This window comes from Uranotaenia lowii, chromosome 3 (assembly GCF_029784155.1).
Source record: "Uranotaenia lowii strain MFRU-FL chromosome 3, ASM2978415v1, whole genome shotgun sequence".
Classification (NCBI taxonomy): domain Eukaryota; kingdom Metazoa; phylum Arthropoda; class Insecta; order Diptera; family Culicidae; genus Uranotaenia; species Uranotaenia lowii.
Window position 1 is genome coordinate 101536965 of NC_073693.1, and position 19861 is coordinate 101556825.

Sequence of the window (19861 nt, forward strand, 5' to 3'; positions counted from 1 at the left end):
AATTTTTTCGTTTGTGATGATTTTCAAGATCAATGTTCATCATAGTAAAAGTTGTCAGGTAATTTTTTTTGCTGATAGATACCGTAATTCGTTACGAAAGTCAAGGCACAAATTGCAAGGAATATGGCTTGAAAAATATTTTTGGACTTTTGCAGGGGTTTATCGCATATTTGATGCTATTTTTTTGTACTAAAGGTATCTACTGATAATTAGAAGGGAATAACGCACAGAATTCTTAAAATAAGTGTATATCTAGCTAGATATCGCAGTGGGGCGTTTTGCCCACACTGGGCATTATACTCCCAGTTCCCCTACACCGGAGCATCGTATCATTTCTGTGCACCTGCAGGATTTTTTTTACATTTTTTTATTACCAGTTTTTCAACCAGCACTTTTCAAAGCTAAAATTATTTTCATTTTCTTTTATTCATATTTTTCTTTTTTCTTTCCACAGCATGGGGAAGTCATCGCCCGGCGCACAAGCTTTAGAGAAAGAATATCCGAACACAATTCAGGACCATCGGCCAAAAAAGTTTAAAATTCCAGTTCATTCGATGTCCTTCATTAGTCCTTATCGGTGATAAGGCAATATTCATATTTCATTCTGATTGGAATAATAAGAAACCTACCGTCAATTGGGGCAACATGCAACACTTTTCAAATTCAGTGGCTACGAAAAATTTAATGTCCACAAATAATAATACCTCTTGCACATCAAAAGATTCAAGGTTGATGGGACACCAAATCGATGTAGTCAGAAAAATTATTGATTTCACCAGTTATTTTTGAATTCACAAAAACATACGATTTTCACCCTACTGGTAAGTTGCAAAAAGCTCTGTTCTAAATGAAAAATCAAATGAAAACGTTTGAAAATTTATTGTTTTTGATATATTTGTGATGTCATGAAGCACAGGGCACCAAATGCGTTAATTTTTGATTAAGTTCGAATTAAATTTTACATGTTTTCTGTCAAAAATGTGTTTAAGGAATAAGCATAAATTTGCAGCCTACATTTAGGGATAAAAAATAATACAAAATATTCTATTAGCTGAAATCAAGAAAATAAATTTTAGGATGGATGAAGTTTTAATGTGAACAATCGCGTAATGCAAAACAACCATATCCTAGCATATGGAAACGAGATTTATGAGGTTTAGTTCTGATTAGCCCCAGACAGGTAAATGAATTATAAAAATATTTATTTAAAAAAAATTTGATGACTTTCCGCAAAATATTTTTACTCCAACAGTGATGGTATGGGATAATGAAACCAATATAAAGTTTGTAGTCGAGTACATTAAAGCAATCCGTCATACTGGGTAAAGTTTTTTACGGGATCGAAAAATGTAAAAAAAATGTATATCTATTGCTAGATTTTTAAATTTTGTATGAGGATCTAAAACTTTTTCACGATGTTAAAAGCTGTGTCATCACCAATTTGTTATCATTCAATGATAACTTTATTTTAGTATATCGAAATAAAAATTGAATGAGTGTTGTGGTGTACAAATGTTTCATCTAACCCTGCTGTTGCACGATAAAAAGGATCCACCAATTACAGTCACAATTCCAGACTTTAATGCTTTTCGGAAAGAAATCGTAAGGATTTCTTTTCCGATCAGTGGTGGAACTGCCCGCATATTGAAGGAATCTTTTTTGATTTCTCAAAAAGTTTTAAATTAGTTGAATTTAAAAAAGCATCAATATTTTACCTACCCACCGAAGGTGATCGTCCTTCTAAAGTTTTCCTTCTCAGTATCATCGGCTCCTGAGATTTTTGTGATCCATTTTAAAGAGGATCAGGTTAATAATTTACAAGTTCTTGAAAAGGCTGGTCTCATGTTCCAGTACCGAGTTTGGACCGTCTAGAAAATCTTCTACCATTTTTTCAAAATCTAACTCAATGTCATCGTTGTCAAGCTTTCTGTTACAGGACAAAAATTGTTGAATAAATGCCAGATGCATGCTTTGCGGTGTGAATTCTTCAGCTGTGTGAATGGCGCATAGGTTGCCTGTTTCTGGTATAACTAATGAGAAAAACCAAGTCTCAACGCACATGCGAAAGCTTGGGAAACTCCCAGAAATTCAAAAACCTCCTCTTCCCTATCATTTTTATCTCCGAACAATATTGTTGATTTCCCTTCGGGCCCGAGGGAAACCACCTAACGTTCCAGTGAGGGATGTGTTGGCTGCGGTGGACATAGATTACATGTTCGAATTATACTTTTTCTTTAAATCTATAGATCTTCGTGTATAAATTCGTTTCCCCTTTTTCTTTATTCTTTTTTCTTCAACTATACAATGTATGAATTGTAAATACAAAAACAAGGGTTTGGCTCTTTAAAACCTTCGGTATGAGCCGTTTCAAATAAACAAAGTTAAAAAAAATATTGTTGATTTGGGTGAAATTCCCCGGGGAAAAATTTAAAATTTTGCATCAAAATGTAATGGTAATGATGCAACTTATGTATGTTAAAATCAAATTCAATATTTGAAGTTTTCCAAACTTCCTTTAATTATGCTAACAAAATTATTATGACTTTACGATTCCCTCATGGATCCAAATAGATGTTTGAATATTATGAATTGGAACGTTAGATTTTTGCTGGCTAACAAAGATGAATTCTTTTTATTTTTGAAAACTTAAAACATGCATATTGCTGCATCACTGAAATTTTTTAAAGCCAGACAATAACTTGAAAAGCAATGCTTTCTTTAAAATTTTACGAATTGATCGACTTGATCGACAAGGTGGGGGTGTAGCTATCGTCATCAATGGTCGTCTCAAATTTAGACTTCTTCCTTCTTTCAATACAAAAGTCTTCGAAACAATTGGAAATGAATTAGAAACTTCCACGTGGAAAATTATAATCGTTGCCGCATATTTGCCTTTTCAATGCAGCGGTGAACAGAAAAATTTTTTGAAGGGAGATTTACAAAAACTCACTAGAAATAAATCTAATTTTTTTTATTATTGGTGACTTTAATGTAAAACACCGATCTTGGAATAATATTTCATCAAATTCTAATGGGAATATGATATTTAATGATTGCTCTGCAGGTTATTATACTGTTGAATATCCTAATGGGCATATTTGTTTTTCTTCAATTAGAAACCCCTCCACAATTGATTTGGCTCTAACGGATTAAGGCGAGCATTGTAGTCAATTAGTTACTCATACGGACCTCGATTCAGACCACCTTCCAGTAACATTTTTTTTTATCCCAAAGTCCCATTGAAAACCCTTTAAAATCAACTTTCAATTTTCAAAAGGCTAACTGGGAGCGATATAGGAATTTTATTGAACGTAATTTGGATATGAACGTTCCATGAATTCAATAGAAGATATTGATTTGCTGTAGAAAATTTGACAACTTCAATAGTCAATGCTAAAGCCGCTTCAATACCCAAAGTTAAACATAAATTTATTTATTTTTTTTTTGTAGCGGCCCACCACACTCCCCCACACCAAAAGGCTCAATTGAGCCCCCTGGTAATGGACGCTACTGTTCTCAGCACGTCAACCTTTAATAGATGATGATCTTCAGTTTTTGATACGACTGAAAAACATTCGTCGACGCCAATATCAGCGTACTAGGGATCCTTATTTGAAATTTATTTATTGCGACCTTCAAAAAGAGATCAAACGTCGTTTAAATTTTATTCGTAATGAAAATTTTGCCAATGCAGTAGAGGACATAAAACCCTACTCAAAGCCATTTTGGAAATTAACTAAAATTCTGAAAAAGCCCCAGAAGCCAATTCCTACTTAGAAGGATGGGAATAAACTTCTTTAAACCAATGCAGAAAAAGCTCAAAATTAGACCAACAGTTTGAGTCTGCTCATGATTTTAATTCAAACGTTGTAAGTCCAATCGATGCTCAAATTTTCCTTGAATTTGTTGATATTCTTTTTGAGCAAAATGTATATGAAAGGTCTTGCGAGAAAATGTTGATGAACTTGATTTTCAAAAAATTGTAATATATGAAAGCTGAGGATGATGGGATATCTATGTTGTTATTCAAAAGTTTCACAGTAAGCACTTTTAATTTTTTAGTTAAAATCTTCAATGAATGTATCCAATTGGCTTATTTTCCCAATAAATGGAAAAATGTCAAAGTAACTCTATTGTTGAAAACTGAAAAAAGCGCTTCAGGGCCTTCATCTTATCGACCAATAAGTTTGCTTCCTTCTTTGAGTAAACTAAATATTTGATAAGTTATTTTGAATAGAATGATGATTCACATTAATCAGAATTCTATTTTCACTGATGAACAATTGGATTTTCGTCATAAACATTCTACTACAAATCAACTTTTGAGTGTAACTAATATGATTTACTCTAGTAAATCTGAAGGTTATTCAACTGTTGTTGCTCTTCTAGATATTGAAAAAGCTTTTAACATTGTTTCACGCAAAACATTCGCAGCTGAATTAGCTCGTTTTGATTTGACTAGCCGAACCTTACAAGTAAGTCTTCAAAATTCATGCTCCGAAAGGACACCCATTAGAGCTGGTGTCCCTCAGGGCAGTAAACTTGGGCTAATTTTTAACAATATTTTTACTTCTGTGATTCCTGATGTATCAGAAGGAAAAGGTAGAAGATTATTTGCTGACGGTACTTTGCTTTCAACCAAAGGTCGAATTTTACGGTTGGTACGCAGTAGATTGCAACATAATCTTATTTATTTATTTATTTATTTATTCCATTACTTTTAATGGGGTTTAATTAGGATGGTCTGATTACGTAAAATTCTTGGGGCTCAAACTTAATCGAAATCTTACTTTTAAAAATCATATTGATCATTAATCTAAAATTCTAATTCAATTTTAATGTAATAAATATCGGGGAGAATGAGGAAACTTGATTTCTCAACTATATCTCGAATCTGGAATGTATACCCGAGCAGACATTTATGGCAAAAGTATACCTGATTTTGCTATCATGCCTTGATAGTAAACTGTGGTATCATTTTGCCCGAATAAAGGTGGTACAATGCCAAAATTTGGGTCTCACTTTACATATAAGGATACCTCGATTATACCAAGTGTAGGTTTCACTGAAACCTTAATGATGCCTTGTTTAGCCAACGTTTCTAAATGGGTTTTGAGGGCATAATGATGCCAATTTAAGGTATAATTTACAGCCAAAATTTGGCATCGTTGTGGTTTTAAAAATTTTATGAAAAGGATGCCTAAACGAGGTATTGAAGAGCTTTTCTTGAAAACATAATTTGCCATCACAGTGCTATCTTCCAATCGAAATTAAAATCCTAATTTTAATTCTGTACCACCTTTATTCGATTTTTGTTGTATCTTTTTATGTTTTCTTAGAGGTTTGTTAAATAATCGCCTTTTCTTATGCAATTATTAGTGAAGGGGATATTCATGATATGTTCATTATTATACACGACTGTAGAAACGCCGCAATGTAGGCAATGAATGACATATGTTTTACTACTGAAGCGCATTTTTTGATTCTGTCATAAAATACATTTTTATTACTACCGCTTTTAGTTTTTATAAAAAACGCTAAACATTTAAGCTGTTTGATTGAGTACCATAACTTATTTTGTAACTGAACGTTTTACCGAATGCTAAAAAATTTTCTACAGTTTTCTTCTTCTGATACCTTTCGCTATTTTCCTTAAACGTTTTTTGTTCTTCCTATCCATAATATCTTTCATAGGACTTTTCCGATTCAGATTGAGCTTCATAAACCAGGATATCAGAAATCTTCTACAACTGCAGTTTTCATTGAAAAGGATGAGAATACGTAGAAGCAGTCTGTGCTTTGATGATGTGGTCAAGGTAATCATTCCAATTTGGCTGTATCTGGTTGATTCGAAGTGATTCGCATAATTCGCGTGATTCCACTAGTTTCGCTTAGTCATGTTTATCGTGCATAAAACCTGGAAAAGTACAACACAGAGAAAAAACTTTATGATTCAGCTTAAGTTTAAATATTGATGTATTTTTATATTTGTGTATCCGTATCCGTGTATTTTGAATAAAACAAAATTTTCATGAATCTTGTTACTGTGTGTCACATACCACAAAGGATTGTATACTAAAGAAAAAATGCTACAGCTATGAAAATCTTTTCGCATGATTTAAAATTGACCCAACTTTGAAAAAATAAAAATGCTCAGCTAAGTAGTTATTATTTTCATTTCCAACCAATATGGAAAAATAAAGGAATAAATTCAGAAAGATTCTAATAATATGGAATAACTTGAGTTAATGGTTTTTGGTTTGGATAGCCGCGTAGTCAAACGCCTGAATGTATACAATCCATATCACTATGAATGCTTGTAGTAAAGAGACTATAATAGTAAACAAAGAGACGAAAATTTCCGATTATCCGTCTTCTTTATTCCAATCGAGCAAGACTTTGCCAATTTTATAAATCGAGATACAAATTAAAATCAATGCGTCAGTTATATTTTTTTTTTCTGATTCTATTGCTAACAAATTGAATCCGCAAATCATTGCTCGACTATTTCTCATCAATTCCGAGTTAAGTTAATGTAGCCAAACCATGAAGCGAGCGATATAAAATTGAACAACTTTTTCTATTCATCCGAAACAACATTCACGTAAAATTTTAGTAATGGCAATCCTAAATAGGGAAAAACTGCAGCATGGTTGCTGAATGTATCATTTTGATAGGGAGCAGATGGCGCCTCTTTGTTTACTATAGCCTCTTCAGCTTATAGCATGCTTAAAGCTTTGAGATGAAGATTTTTCTCCAAATGCATAAAATAAAAAATAAATTCATTGAATTTTTCACGGATAACTTAAAATCGAAATTGATGTTTTTTCCTAAACATAAAAATCAAAATATAAATCTTACCAGCTTCAGCTTACACGTCATCATTTGACCACCGTTTCAGTTGATTGATTGAATCAGGATATTGATTATTGTAAGAACCACATATCCATCGAACTCTTGGAATCCTTCGGCGAACCCTGAATGCTTTGCGGACAGATAACGAAATCATCTTGATGCCGTAGCGAAATGCTCTTGAAAGCATTGGAAGCATTTTGTTGGCATCAAATGAAATTGCGGGTGTTGATGAACTTTTGCGGACCCGGATTTGTGACACGCAAAACCTGAAAGACGTAAACAATCGTAAATGATGTAGAAAACTCTACAGGGTGAGTTACCCCAACATATTTTGGATACTCGGTCCCATGGAAGTGGTTGGCCAAGTAGAATAGGTACTTGTTAGCGGGGAAACTAGTTCCGGGGCATAAATTTCACCTACTCACCTTCCTTGCTGCGGTGCAACGCTAATCAGTCAGCCTTTGAAGGCAAAAACGGGATGAAGATGTGTTGTCACTCCGATTACAACCAGATAGAAATGTCGGTTGCCTGTAAAGTAATGAAACATTAAAATTTTCCGGCCAATCTTCCCATGAATTCTTACCTGAGAACCAATCCACCATTTTAGCACTTCGGTTGACGTTTTGCCAAACCAAGCGGCCAGGATTACTGGGCTAAGGAAACACGGATTGTTTACAACTGCTCACCCGACATTTCGATTCCGACGGACTCTCCAGCGCGCTGCAACTACAAAATCCGCACAAACTGCGAACGACGGAATAAACAAACAGCGGAACCTAGGCGAAAACAGTATGTTTCGTCTTTGTTTATGTTGATCTGTTGGCTACACCAGAGTGCCTACAGCTACGGGTGGATGCATATTGAGAAAAAATAGGCAAGGGGTGCCAAAAGTTTCTCATTGCTGGGGGCTGAAGACGGAGCGCTTTTTGACAGCCAATTGTTCGCCTACCATGCCTACGATTACGATTGCCTGTCACAAGATGGACGATTCCGTTTTTTGATATAAGAACACACCCGAAGCTGTACTCGCCCTGGGCTACACTGTGAAAAATCAAGTCGTCCGTTTTACAAATTGAAAAAGGTGTAGGTGACAAATTATAGAACGACTCATAAATATTTTTTTGAAGTCAAATAAACCCAAAATTAAATGCTTATTTGATATTTCGGAGATTTTAGATTTGTAAGTGGCTTATATTGTTCAATTTTGGTTATTTTAAACTTTTTGAATTTTAGTTCATTCTGTTGAATGTTTTGGTAATTTTTCAAACAAAAAAAAATGCGAATATCGATCATTTATTAAAGTTCATACCAATTGGAACAACTTATTTTTATGAAATGGTAAATACTGGTAATTTATATTCATTTAATGTTTTTGATTTTTGATTGCAGAAAAAAATTACCTTCTAGAATACTACTCCGATTTAGGAAGTTTTATATTGACATACAACATTATAACTTCACTTACAGAGTCATTGCTGTGAACTAAACAGCACTAAAGAACAAAACTACAGTACATACTAAACAACAATAAAAGCAATCATAAAGATATATATTGTCACACTGAATATGATTAATGTTGGTGATTAAAGAAAAAAACGACTATGATAACGAAATTTTTTTCTACAAATCTCAATGTTATTTTATCAAAAACGCACTTTGAATATTGTGTCAAATCATTCTAAAATTAGTTTAAAAAACAGGCTCTAAAATTCGTTTCTGTTAACTTTGTTACTTCAACGATACCTAGTTCTGTTATCCCCGAAAAATCCTTTGACTAATTTGCTATCATGTCTTGAAAGTAAAATTTGATATCATTTTGCCCGAATAATCGTGGTACAATGTCAAAATTTGGGCCTACAACCAATGTGGTTAAACAAGTTTTGAGGGCAGTTTTCCTTTGAAAAAGGATGGCTAAAAGAAGTACAATCAAAGAAATCCTAGTGTGAACCAAAATCAAAATTGATTTTGATTCTAAAAAAAATTCTCTTGAAACAAACTCTTTTTTATTTGATACAATGTATTGAGTTTGATTCTAAAGAAAAAATTTTGAAATAAAGGATTTATTCTTTGAATTAAAAAAAATACTTTGATCCAAAAAATTTGTTTTATTTTCAAAAGTGAAAAATTCTTTGAAATAAAAGAAAACAGACTAGAAACAAAGGATTTTTTAATTGTCCCAGAATCAAAGCAATTTTTCTTTGTTTGGCCACTAAACAATAGAAAATTGCTTTTTCCTAAAAAACTTTTTCGCTGCGTGTACTCGTGTATGCAAACCGAAAGCAACATTTGCTGTTGAACCACCTTAATTTGACCAAATTATACCAGATTTTACTAACAAAGCAGCGCAGGTACCTTAAAGATGCCTAATTTTGCAATCACTGACAAATCATCACTCATAATATACGCACTGGCTTAGTGCAGCTTAGTTGTCGGCTTGATAATGAACAAATTTGCTGTTTGAGTTCAGTTGGATTAAATTTTGAACACCTAAATAAATCTGATCACAAAAAATGGACTACCAAATAATGCTATCATTTTGATCTCACTTTTCCGCTCTATCGTATTAAATAAAACCAGAATGATGCCTCGTTTTGCTATCTTTGAAAAATCAAAACCAAATAGTGCTTTCATTTTGGTTTCATGCCTTATTTAGGTTTTGATTTGGCATCATATTTCGAAATATTGATGCTTTAATGAAACCTAATTTTGCCTTCGAGAAAAATGCGATACTTAATTATGCTATCATTTTGGCATTGATAGCTCATTTTGGTTACTGTTTGCTATCGATTTAGGCATCAAAGTCTGCTCGGGTAGATCAAAATTTTTTTTGAAAAATTTGTCGAATAGAACATAAAAACAATCCTTTTTTCTAAAAAAAATAAAAAAAAATATTTTCGAGTTATTGCAATTTGCTTGAAAAATCGAACAATACGAGACTTTAAAATCTTCTTTTATTATTTTAAAATGTCTCCCACACAGAAAAAATATAATTAAAATATTTATTCCAATACGACGATCGTAAGAGTATGATATGAAGTTTCTTTATGTCATATTTTCAATCAAATCTCAACTTTAAAACGAAATCCTTCTGAATGGATTTTGATCGTTGCTAAGCAAAATGTTATTAATATTTGTACGATGACTCATATTAATCCATTAATTTCCTGATTAAAAAGATTCAGAAAAGTGCTTTTATCTGCAAATAAGAAATTTGCCTCTATAAATATGCAATGAATATAGACTGGTAGACAAATTTTAGAATTATTGTTGTCTGACACTTCAAAACTGTGAAATATACACTTATATGGCCAAAAAAGTCAATATAACTTTATTCTTTAGATTCTGCATGATTTTTTTATCAAAGTTTAGGTCACCCTTTATAAAGGATGAAGTCGCCTTTGATAAAGGATCTGTTAAAAATATCACATTTTTTTTAGTCCTACGAAAATGCTTCTAATACACCTATGGGATCATGTATCGATCTCATTTTTGCAGCATATAAACATGAAATAACTCGATGTCAGAAAATGCTGAAAATGGCGATCTGCCAAATTTTTCCAAAATGATATGAAGCAAATAAGAAAAAGGGATCAAGTATCCCCATTCTCCCCTACTAAATCTGTTTATTTTCTCATCAACAGGCAACCCAAATAATTTATGCAGTTCCAGCTACTGCGTGACTTGGAAGAGAGCCATCCAGAGTTTTCAGAAGAAGGTTCTATGCAGTCTTCCATCGCTGAGATAAGTTCTCTTTACAATGAACTAATCTCTTAGGATAAAGTTAAAGATACATTTTATACTCTACAGAATATTCTCCTTTAAGTCAAATACTTTATTGCTATAGTAAATTTAAGTCAGATAAATAATGTTTAGAATTAACTTAATCACAGAGCTGAACTGATCATAATTGATCTGAATCTTATGTGCAGTAATATAACTTGAAGGTATTGATTAAGAAACTAATAAAGGCATTTTGAAAAAAGCTTTCTTTTGCGTAGTTTTGCACGTTCGTCATACATGAAAAATATAATTGATTCCAATTTGTCATTGATTATCATAATCGAGGACAAATTCAGTAACCATAAAATAACTAAAACCGATAGCTTCCTGGAAAACTCTTCCTCATTTCAAAACTCCAGACTGAGCATAATCTAGATAAACGTTCACAAGAATCGAATTCCATATAGGTCGGGTCGGCCTATCTAAATGTGTACGTAATTCATTCATGGAATAAAGTTGATTGTCATCGAACACGCAAAGTTTCTGCCATCGTCGTTCGAATCGAATTAATCGCTTCGAAATTATTGACTGACAGAAATTAAACCATAACCGTCCCGAGAGCTGGGGGAAGGGATTGCTTCATTAGTTTTCCTAGTCGAAATATCTATTAAGTATGCGGGGTTGTATTTTAGGTCGAATCACTCAGTTTCGGGGAATGTTTAGTGTGAGACCGTGTTAATATGAATCATAGAATAGGTATTTATGTTGATGATTGTTTTTTTTCAACATGGACTGTCATCACTGGATTTTAAGGAGAGAAAAAAGTCAAACGAAAAACTTACCTCAAGGGACAAACCAGCCATTTCGAGTACCCACTGAAAGGATTAAAAAATTCGGCTCGCTTTCACTTAGAAAACCTGAGGATAAACTTTGGGTTCGATATTTTCAGCCGCGTTGACGGAAGGGTGATTCACTTATGAAAAAAATTACTTGGGTAGTCTAAAGGGACCCAATTCTCATTTTCTAACAAGACATATCCACTACACTGATCCTTCAGATGTCTAAACTAGCAATCACTTCCGGTAAGGTATTTTAAAAACGTTTTTAATCTGAAATCACTGGATAACCCGCACAATCTGTAAAAAAAAGAGAAAAAGTTTGAAATTAGTTAAGAGTTAAGGATAAGAAAAATTTCGTATATGTTTATTTTCGAGGAAAAGGTTTCCTGGTTGATCAACAGATTACAAAGAGAGAGAGAGAAATCTTCAAACAATGCATCATACTTTTTCTTCAACGAACAATTCATCAAACTACTCATATTAATCAGCATTTTCTGCAACGGGAAAAAGGAACCAGAAAAACTAAATGCAAAAGAAAAGTTTCCTATTCTTCACAGGGAAACGTTTCTTCGTTTGATGCTTCATTTGGGAAACAAACTCTTGCGGGTATTTGCCTTCCAGTTTTTTTCCTCAACTCTTTATTTTGAATTAATTTTGCCGCTGTTTTCACTTGTATCATGCAACGGCAAACCGTATATCTACCAACAATGTTTATTCACACTTGGGTCCATCATTGTACCTTTCATTTCAATTCATGTGGTTCTCAAATAAACGAAAGTATTGGATTTTCAATGTTATAAGTAAAAGTGATTTTTTTTTTAAATTTTCATTGGGCCTAGAAAATTTACAGTGGCAGAAAAATGGTGATGAATATTTAGCGGTGAGATAAGTTATAAATGAAGTGTTTTCTAGGCTGTGCAAAAGCCTTTAAACTAGTAACTGGTAAAAAATTGTAAACTGCTACAAAAATGTTATCAAACTAAGTATAATGCGCTTGATTAATTAAGGGTATCTCATATAATTTTTTAAGAGTATTTCAGAACGATTTCAATACTTCGTTAAATCTTGTGTTTCAACTATAGAAAATTAAAATTGTATGTAGTCAAAGTACAGAAGTGCTATTCAAGTTCCATAAATTCACCTTATAAAAAGGTTTCCAGAATTTTTTCAGCACGTATCGGGGCCGAACAAAGCCGGGTTATTTTTTTTTAAACCTGAACAATTCAGAGCATTTGATTAAAAATTGTCGATCTAAAATCCGTGCAATATCCGGGAAAATTGGGTCAAAACCCAGGAAGTACTCAACATTAATCAAGCAAGATAACTTGAAAAATAAACCATTTTCATTATTACTCATCAGCGGATTTTAAATCATTTATAAGGCTTCCAAAAAACCTTTCATCATTATTTTTATGAAATTTGCGCAAAAAATTTCGTTTTTGAAGCATCAATGAAAAAATTTTAAAACAATTTTTGTTTAAGCAAATAAAGTGAATGTACTCGGCATAATCTTGGATTTCTCGATGAAATCTGGGCAACCGGGCCGGTCCGGACTTTTGTCAAATTTTGTATTAAATATTCGGGTAAACCAGGATAAAATTGGGCAATCTGGCAACTTTAACTAAGAAGTTAAAAGGCTTTTAAGCGATAACGAGCATTAACTTAACTCTATAGATTAGATTGGATTTAATCAAATCGGGAAGAAATTTTCATCATAAGTTGATTCAAGCTGTTTGCCGCTACCAAGTATTAAGGATAACGAATCTTTATTGATATACTGCTGTTAAAAGTTAATAGGAGACCCTCAAAGACATAAGGTTCAACTTGAACCGTTCAAGTGCTAAAATAGTCAATTTTGAGTTTATAGCGCCAAATAATTATTAAAATTCAAATCAGAGGTTTTTAATGCAATTTCCATATTTCATCAAAATTAAATGTATTGCCAATAAATATGAGCACAAAATTGATCAATTGCGAGTTTATAATGCCAAACGATTCTCATGTCTGAATCAATAATTGCAAACTAGAAGTTTGCTTGTATGCTCTCAAATGCCTTTGCTTCTGATTGCATTCACAAATTTCTGCGTCTCGTTTCGCTTGAATAAAGTTTCCTTTAAAAAGTGCTTCTCAGAGCTTCGCATTATGATTGCCTGCCATAATTTATCCGGAATTGATTTATTTTGCGCTCATATTTTTTAGTTTCTGGAAGCCTCATTTCGAATTTTGTGCTGCGTTTTTAAGTCAAAAGTTTTTTAAAAGTCGTTATTTTGTTATATTTATTGAAAATATTTCTCACTGGAAAATTTTAGCCCTTTTATGTATGCCTTTTTTTAAATGAGAATAGCAGTTATTAATTCAGTGAAATAATAGTTTTTTTAATTTGAATAACATAAGGTTGCCAGATTGCCCGGTTTTATCCGGGATTGCCCGGATATTTGATTCAAAATTTGATAAAAGTCTGGTCCAGCCCGGTTACCCGGATTTCGTTGAAAAATGCCCGGATTTCACCCGGATTTATTCACAAAAAAAATGGTTTTGTAAAATTTTTAATTTATGCGTCCAAAAGGAAATTATTCAAGCAAGGTTTAGAAAAATAATCATAAAATGGTTTTGAAAGCCTAAAATACAATTCAGAAACTTTTGATAGACAAATTTTTTTCAAGTTTTTTTCCTGATTTTTATTGAGTAATTCCTGGGTTTTGACCACATTCACCCGGATATTGCCCGGATTTTAAGTCGAAATTTTGCAATCAAATGCCCAGGTTTTTAGATAAAATAGCCTTGATTTGTCTGGCCTGTCTAGGTGCTGGAAAAATTCAGGCAAACTTAGAATAACACAACTGTTCAGGTTTGAAGTCGTTTTTTTGAGTATTATTACAGTTATGGCTCATCAGTTTAAAAATAATTTTTGAAAATCTTAATTCATTTCAATACGATTCTGCAAATTTCTTCCAAACCTTGTTAATTGGGTGCAGGGAAACGTTTTTGATTGATTGAGATGGAAAAAATTTGTAAAATTTTCAAAACTTAACGCATGCTTTGTTCAATAACTCACCTTATCATTTAAATATAGTTATTTTAAATACTATCGGCTAATTTTTTTTAATATCTACAGTATCTTTTGTAAATATACCACTCAAAAAAAAATATCCATGCGTTTCCGAGATATTTGTAGTTTGATTAGTATTGTTTTGAAACAACACAATGCATTGAGGATTTCTGTGATGATAATTAAACATTCTTTGTAATTTTTTTTATCATTTTTAGAAAATTTAACGTAATATATCTGTTAACAGGGTGGCCATAGAACCGGGAAAACCGAAAAACAGGAATTTAGACCTAAAACCGGGAAAATGAACTAAAGCGAATCAAATTTCAGTTTTCGTTCCAAGAGCAGGGATTCAACCCGAAATTAAAAATTCAGAATTTAAATTTCCAAGTCAATTGTAAGCAGTTCAATAAATGTGTAAGAAAAATATCATTAGTTTTGAAATAGATAAACTTCTCCGATTTCTCTTCAATTTTCTCTTCAGTTCAAAAAAAAAATGAACTGATTTCTAACCTGATTCGTGACTAAAATTGAAAAAACAATTTGATCATTTATTCCAGTGATAAATTTTCCATTTTTTATGAGAGTTTGTTTATGTACTATGTTAATTCTTTAAAAATGTCAAAATGATCCATCATTGCATGGTACTTCCCCTCACATATACATATCTGTGTTTTGAGTGAAGCATTGAAGAAAAAAAAACGTTGAATACGAATGTTTAAAATGACCCATGTTTCCAAAATTATTGTAATATTTTTTTAAATTTATTTTTTAGCACAAGGCATAAATGTTTCCGTTTTTTCGTTTGCCCGAGGGGTTGAGAGCTGATATTGACTAGCTTGTGGGTGACATATCCAAATATGCAGTTGGCTTTTTTCTGCTAGCACTTATTTTTGGGATTCAAGGGATAACTTAAGGAATTTTTTAACAACGTTTTAGAATATTTCAAAGACCACGAGTAGTAGAAACTTCTGAGAAAACTGCAACGTTCTTCATGTTAATTTATCGGAACCTGGTGAAAGATGAAAATTTCAGGATATTTTAGAATTTTTTTTTTTCAAAATGAATAATTTTTTTTTCAAAAAAAGTCAAAACAATCTCCGTCTTTAAAAAAAAATTAAAATGAAATCAAAATCTTTGATACCGAAGGCTCATAAATTTTCTTCAATGATTTCAAAAATAGTAAACATTTTTTCTATTGTCTTTTTAAACTTGACGAATTTTTTTTTTTGACGCATTGTTTCTTTGAAAGTAGAATAGACAGGTAATATGTCAATGCTCTATCAAATGGAGGGTTTTTAATAGATTCGAAATAAGTTTTTGTTTTTGTATAAAATTTTTAGAAAATTAAATAACCATAACCTCTTCAATTTGGAACCGATTTTGATAAAAAAAAAACACATGAAATATTTGTTTGACTTTCAAGGGCGATAGTAATTTATATTTGTTCAAAAATATTAATACCGAGTCTAAAATTGTCGACCTAATAAAAGTTTCCTTAGAAAATTGCATTTTTTTATACTTTGTTCTGTCATAAATTCATTAAAATCAACAATACTATTAATCATACGCAACAATCTAGTTGAGATGATACTCCTTCAATGACTCAAAAAAAAAAAATAAATATAAGGTTATGCAGTCTATTTATTGCGATATTTAATACAAGTTCTTTTTTTATTTTTCCAAAATATCATATTTCAAGCTTAACTCGAAACTGTTCTACTGTGAATTTCATTTTTAAATACAGCGCCCGATTTTACATAACGTATTTTAGTAGATCAATAAAGCTCACGTTATTGCAATTTTTTAACTAGAGTGATTATTAAAAAAGGATTTGGAAAACGAGATCATTTCATTCAGATTAACAAAAAAAAATCAATAAGTGAAATCATTTTCAAACTTTTGTACTGGATATGAATATTTTGTCATACTCGATGTAACAATATGAAAATTATTTCCGTCGTTGAACATTCAAAACAGAAGTTTTCAAAATTAAAAGTTATAAACGTGTTGATTTCAAAATCCTGGCTTGAAAACTTGAAGGTTTTTTCAAATGTAGGATTTATAATTCTCCCTCAATAAAAAAAATGATAAAAAATTTTAAACATTTGATCAAAAGTTTGCAAATAAAAAAGATTTTAAAAATTTGAAATTGGAAATTTAAAAATTAACCATACTTCAAATGAAAATTCACTGAATAAAATAATATTTAAACGCAAATTCAAGCAGGCCTCGATATTACAATTTCACTCGTTTTTAACAGAAGTTTTCTACTTATTTTGTATATCTGCAAAAATGAAAAATCCTAGAAAACCCAATTTAAGAGGGAGATTTTAAACTCCTTAAATTTATCCTGCTTTAGAATAATGTATTTCAAGAGAACAGCCCACAAATTACAAGTTACAAGTTTGTTTTGAGTGGGATTTAAATCTTTACATCAATTTAAATCTGGCCTTAACCCCCCCCCCCACTTCCCTCCCCCCATGAGGGTCAAGCAAAGGTAAACGAGGTATTCTACTTCACCCTCAAAGTTTTTAATTCTCCATCCAATTTTGATTATAGATTATTTAAGAGTAAAAATCTTGACTCAGAACTGATGCCAAAACCCCGAAAGCTAGTCCAAAGTTTTGATACACCTTTTCAAAATTTTCTAACTTGGTGATTGAAATTCAGTTCTGAATATTAAACTTTAAATGACATTTAAATAGTTTCGAAAGTTCTGATTGCATATTATAAGAATAAAAAATAATTTATTTTTCATTATTTGGAATTTTGTATCCAGTTTGAGGTTAATGATTATTAGAAATAAGAATTATTATTAGAAATAAGAAATGAACAAGAGTTTTAAAACCCTGGTTCAAATTTGGTTTTGCATTTCATTCAAAATTTAAAACATGATTATCATGGGCTTGTGATATAGCTCATTGTTGATATAAGTCGCGAAAGGCATAAAGATGTTCAAACGACTATATTCCAAAAAGAGTCATGATTTTCGAAACTCATATACTTTTCAAAAATATGGTTATTTATTTGTTTTTTTTTTTGTTTCGATTATAGTCGTTTAATCATCTTTGTGGCATTCGCGACTTTATCAACGTTGCAGTTGGCGGATTGTTATTGAAAAATTTATCCGATACAACTGTGTTCGATATTTACTCTTGGGCTCGAACTCGCGGACGTCGGCTCAGGAAGCAACAGACTTGCCAACTGAGCTATATCGCAAGCCACAACCCACTAATATTATGGTTATAATTTTCTTAATAACTATGTATAATAAAAATAGAAGCCATCCTGAGTTTTTGTTTCATATTCAGATTCGAAGTTCTCAAACTTAATTATCATGCGGTATTCAAACATAACAAAGCTCAAAAATGGCGATCCAGAATTGAAAACTCAAGATCAGATTAATCAATCGAAACTTATATTTTGAATTCAGATTCACAGATTGGATTAAAAATGAATAGTTGAAATAATGAATTCATATTGAAACCCTAAACAGCAGAATTGAAATTAAAGATTCACGAAATAAAATTCACTTCTTGGCTCATATTTAAGATGCTGATCTCGAATTAAGATTAAGAAATCGTTTTTTGTAAATTCAGAAATCCTATTGACATCCGGAAACAGATTCAAAATTCAAATTTTGAATTTATATTCAAATTAATCTCTTGAATGAGTTGTACGATAAAAATATCAAGGTGATTTTTTCTTTGAGGAATTCAAGTCGCAAGTGATCGCAGACTATTTTTTAAAATTTAATTTTCAAAATTTACAATATTTAATCAATTTCGGTTGTGTTTACAATCTCATCTGAAATGCATAAACATGAAGAAGAATTTGAAATTATTTTGAAAATGTTGTACAATAAAATAAACTGATTTTAATTTTTTTTTTAAATCATCCACTGTATTTAAACTATGGCATTAATTTTTTAATAAAAGGATTTGCTAATAGAGAAACATGAAATCTTCACGTTATTTCATATTTATATGGTGTATTGTTAAACATTATTTAAATATATTGCAGATTTTCAAAAGTTTAATTGGAAACTAAATTATTCAATTTGAGTCAAGTTTGTGAGAATCAGGTTTTTTGTCGTGAAATTTTTATCTCTTACTTTTGAAAATTTAAATAATATCCATTGATGGTTAAAATTTTTTAATTTGCACAAAAGGCTCGTAGATGGAGCTTGTTTTATTTAATCATAGAACGATTTCTAACTCAAACCAAACCAACCAAATCGATCACATTCTTGACTAAGTTCTAAGATTATTTATTCGATAATAGAAAGTTCCCTATTTTGTTACTTGAGGCTTTTACAAATTCAACTTTCAATTTTAAAGATTGAAGTACATATTTTGGAAAGTTCCTTTGTTATAAGAAAAACTTTTGATGTTTAAAAATTTTAAATGAATGATCAAGTAGTAATTTTTAATATTTTTTTTTTCATTCATGTTTTATTTGAGCGAAAAAATGATAGAAAAAAATCGGTTACCAAAACCCCCCGCATGAGGCGGTTCTTCATATCATAAAATATACTCAAATGTTTTTTGATGGATTTAAACCAAGGATCTTTGTTGGAGTTCACAATATTTTTTATAAGTGTTTCAAATGGTAACAGAGGTTGACATTTTGTTTGCACATTCTTTAATGTAAAAAGAAGCAAAAAAACGACACAGATCTATCATAGTTATTTTTAAATTATTTTGTTCGTTTTTATCTATTTGTTTTAAGTCAAAGAGTTGATTTAATATCAAATAAGGTCGAACTGTCAGAGAAAACGAATTGTATGTATGTATGTATGTATGATTCCCCCATCGGTAGCAAGGTCCTGCCTATGTCTGTGTGGCTTGGCCTTTGAATTGACTTCTCGGGCTTCCACGGCCGATGGTTCGTCGAGAGAAGGCATCCAACCCTCAGAAACCTACAATGGTTGGCACTCCACTCCGCTTGCAATAATTGCTTTGGGTTATCCCCAGATGCATTCCCTCTAGTTCCCAATCCCCGATATGAAAATATAATACAGATTCAAAATATTAATTTACATATAGGGGAGATGAGGGCATAATGGGCACCTTAAGGAAAATGCTTATTTAACCATAGAGAACAACTGTAATATGTGAATTACATCATTGTTTCGTGTTCCGACACTCAAATAGTCTATTGTCTAATTGGATGAAACTTGAAAAAGTAGATAAAAACGTTTAAAAATGCATTTTAAAAAATTTTGCCGAAAGCTGAAAACCAGTCACTGTAGAGGCATAATGAGAAACCCCCCGAGGCAGTATGAGCACCATTAATGAAGGCATAATGAGCGTTTTCTGCCGGGGATTATAGCAGCAAATTCGACTCGATGAAGTCAACTGAGTAATAGAGCTACAGCTTGACTTGTATCGTC

General features: G+C 31.8%; 1 protein-coding gene across 14 annotated transcripts in view; it reads right to left on the reverse strand.

Moving 5' to 3' along the window:
- Positions 1–19861, reverse strand: part of LOC129757026 (glucose transporter type 1) — an 875183-nt gene that overhangs the window by 326322 nt on the left and 529000 nt on the right. For all 14 annotated transcript variants that reach the window (XR_008739590.1, XR_008739591.1, XM_055754123.1 and 11 more), the window contains one exon: positions 11418–11711. Coding sequence is in view for 1 of the 14 variants with exons in the window: in XM_055754125.1 (XP_055610100.1) it covers positions 11418–11438 (21 nt within the window). In the remaining 13 variants the exon portion in view is untranslated. The remainder of the gene's footprint in view (positions 1–11417; positions 11712–19861) is intronic.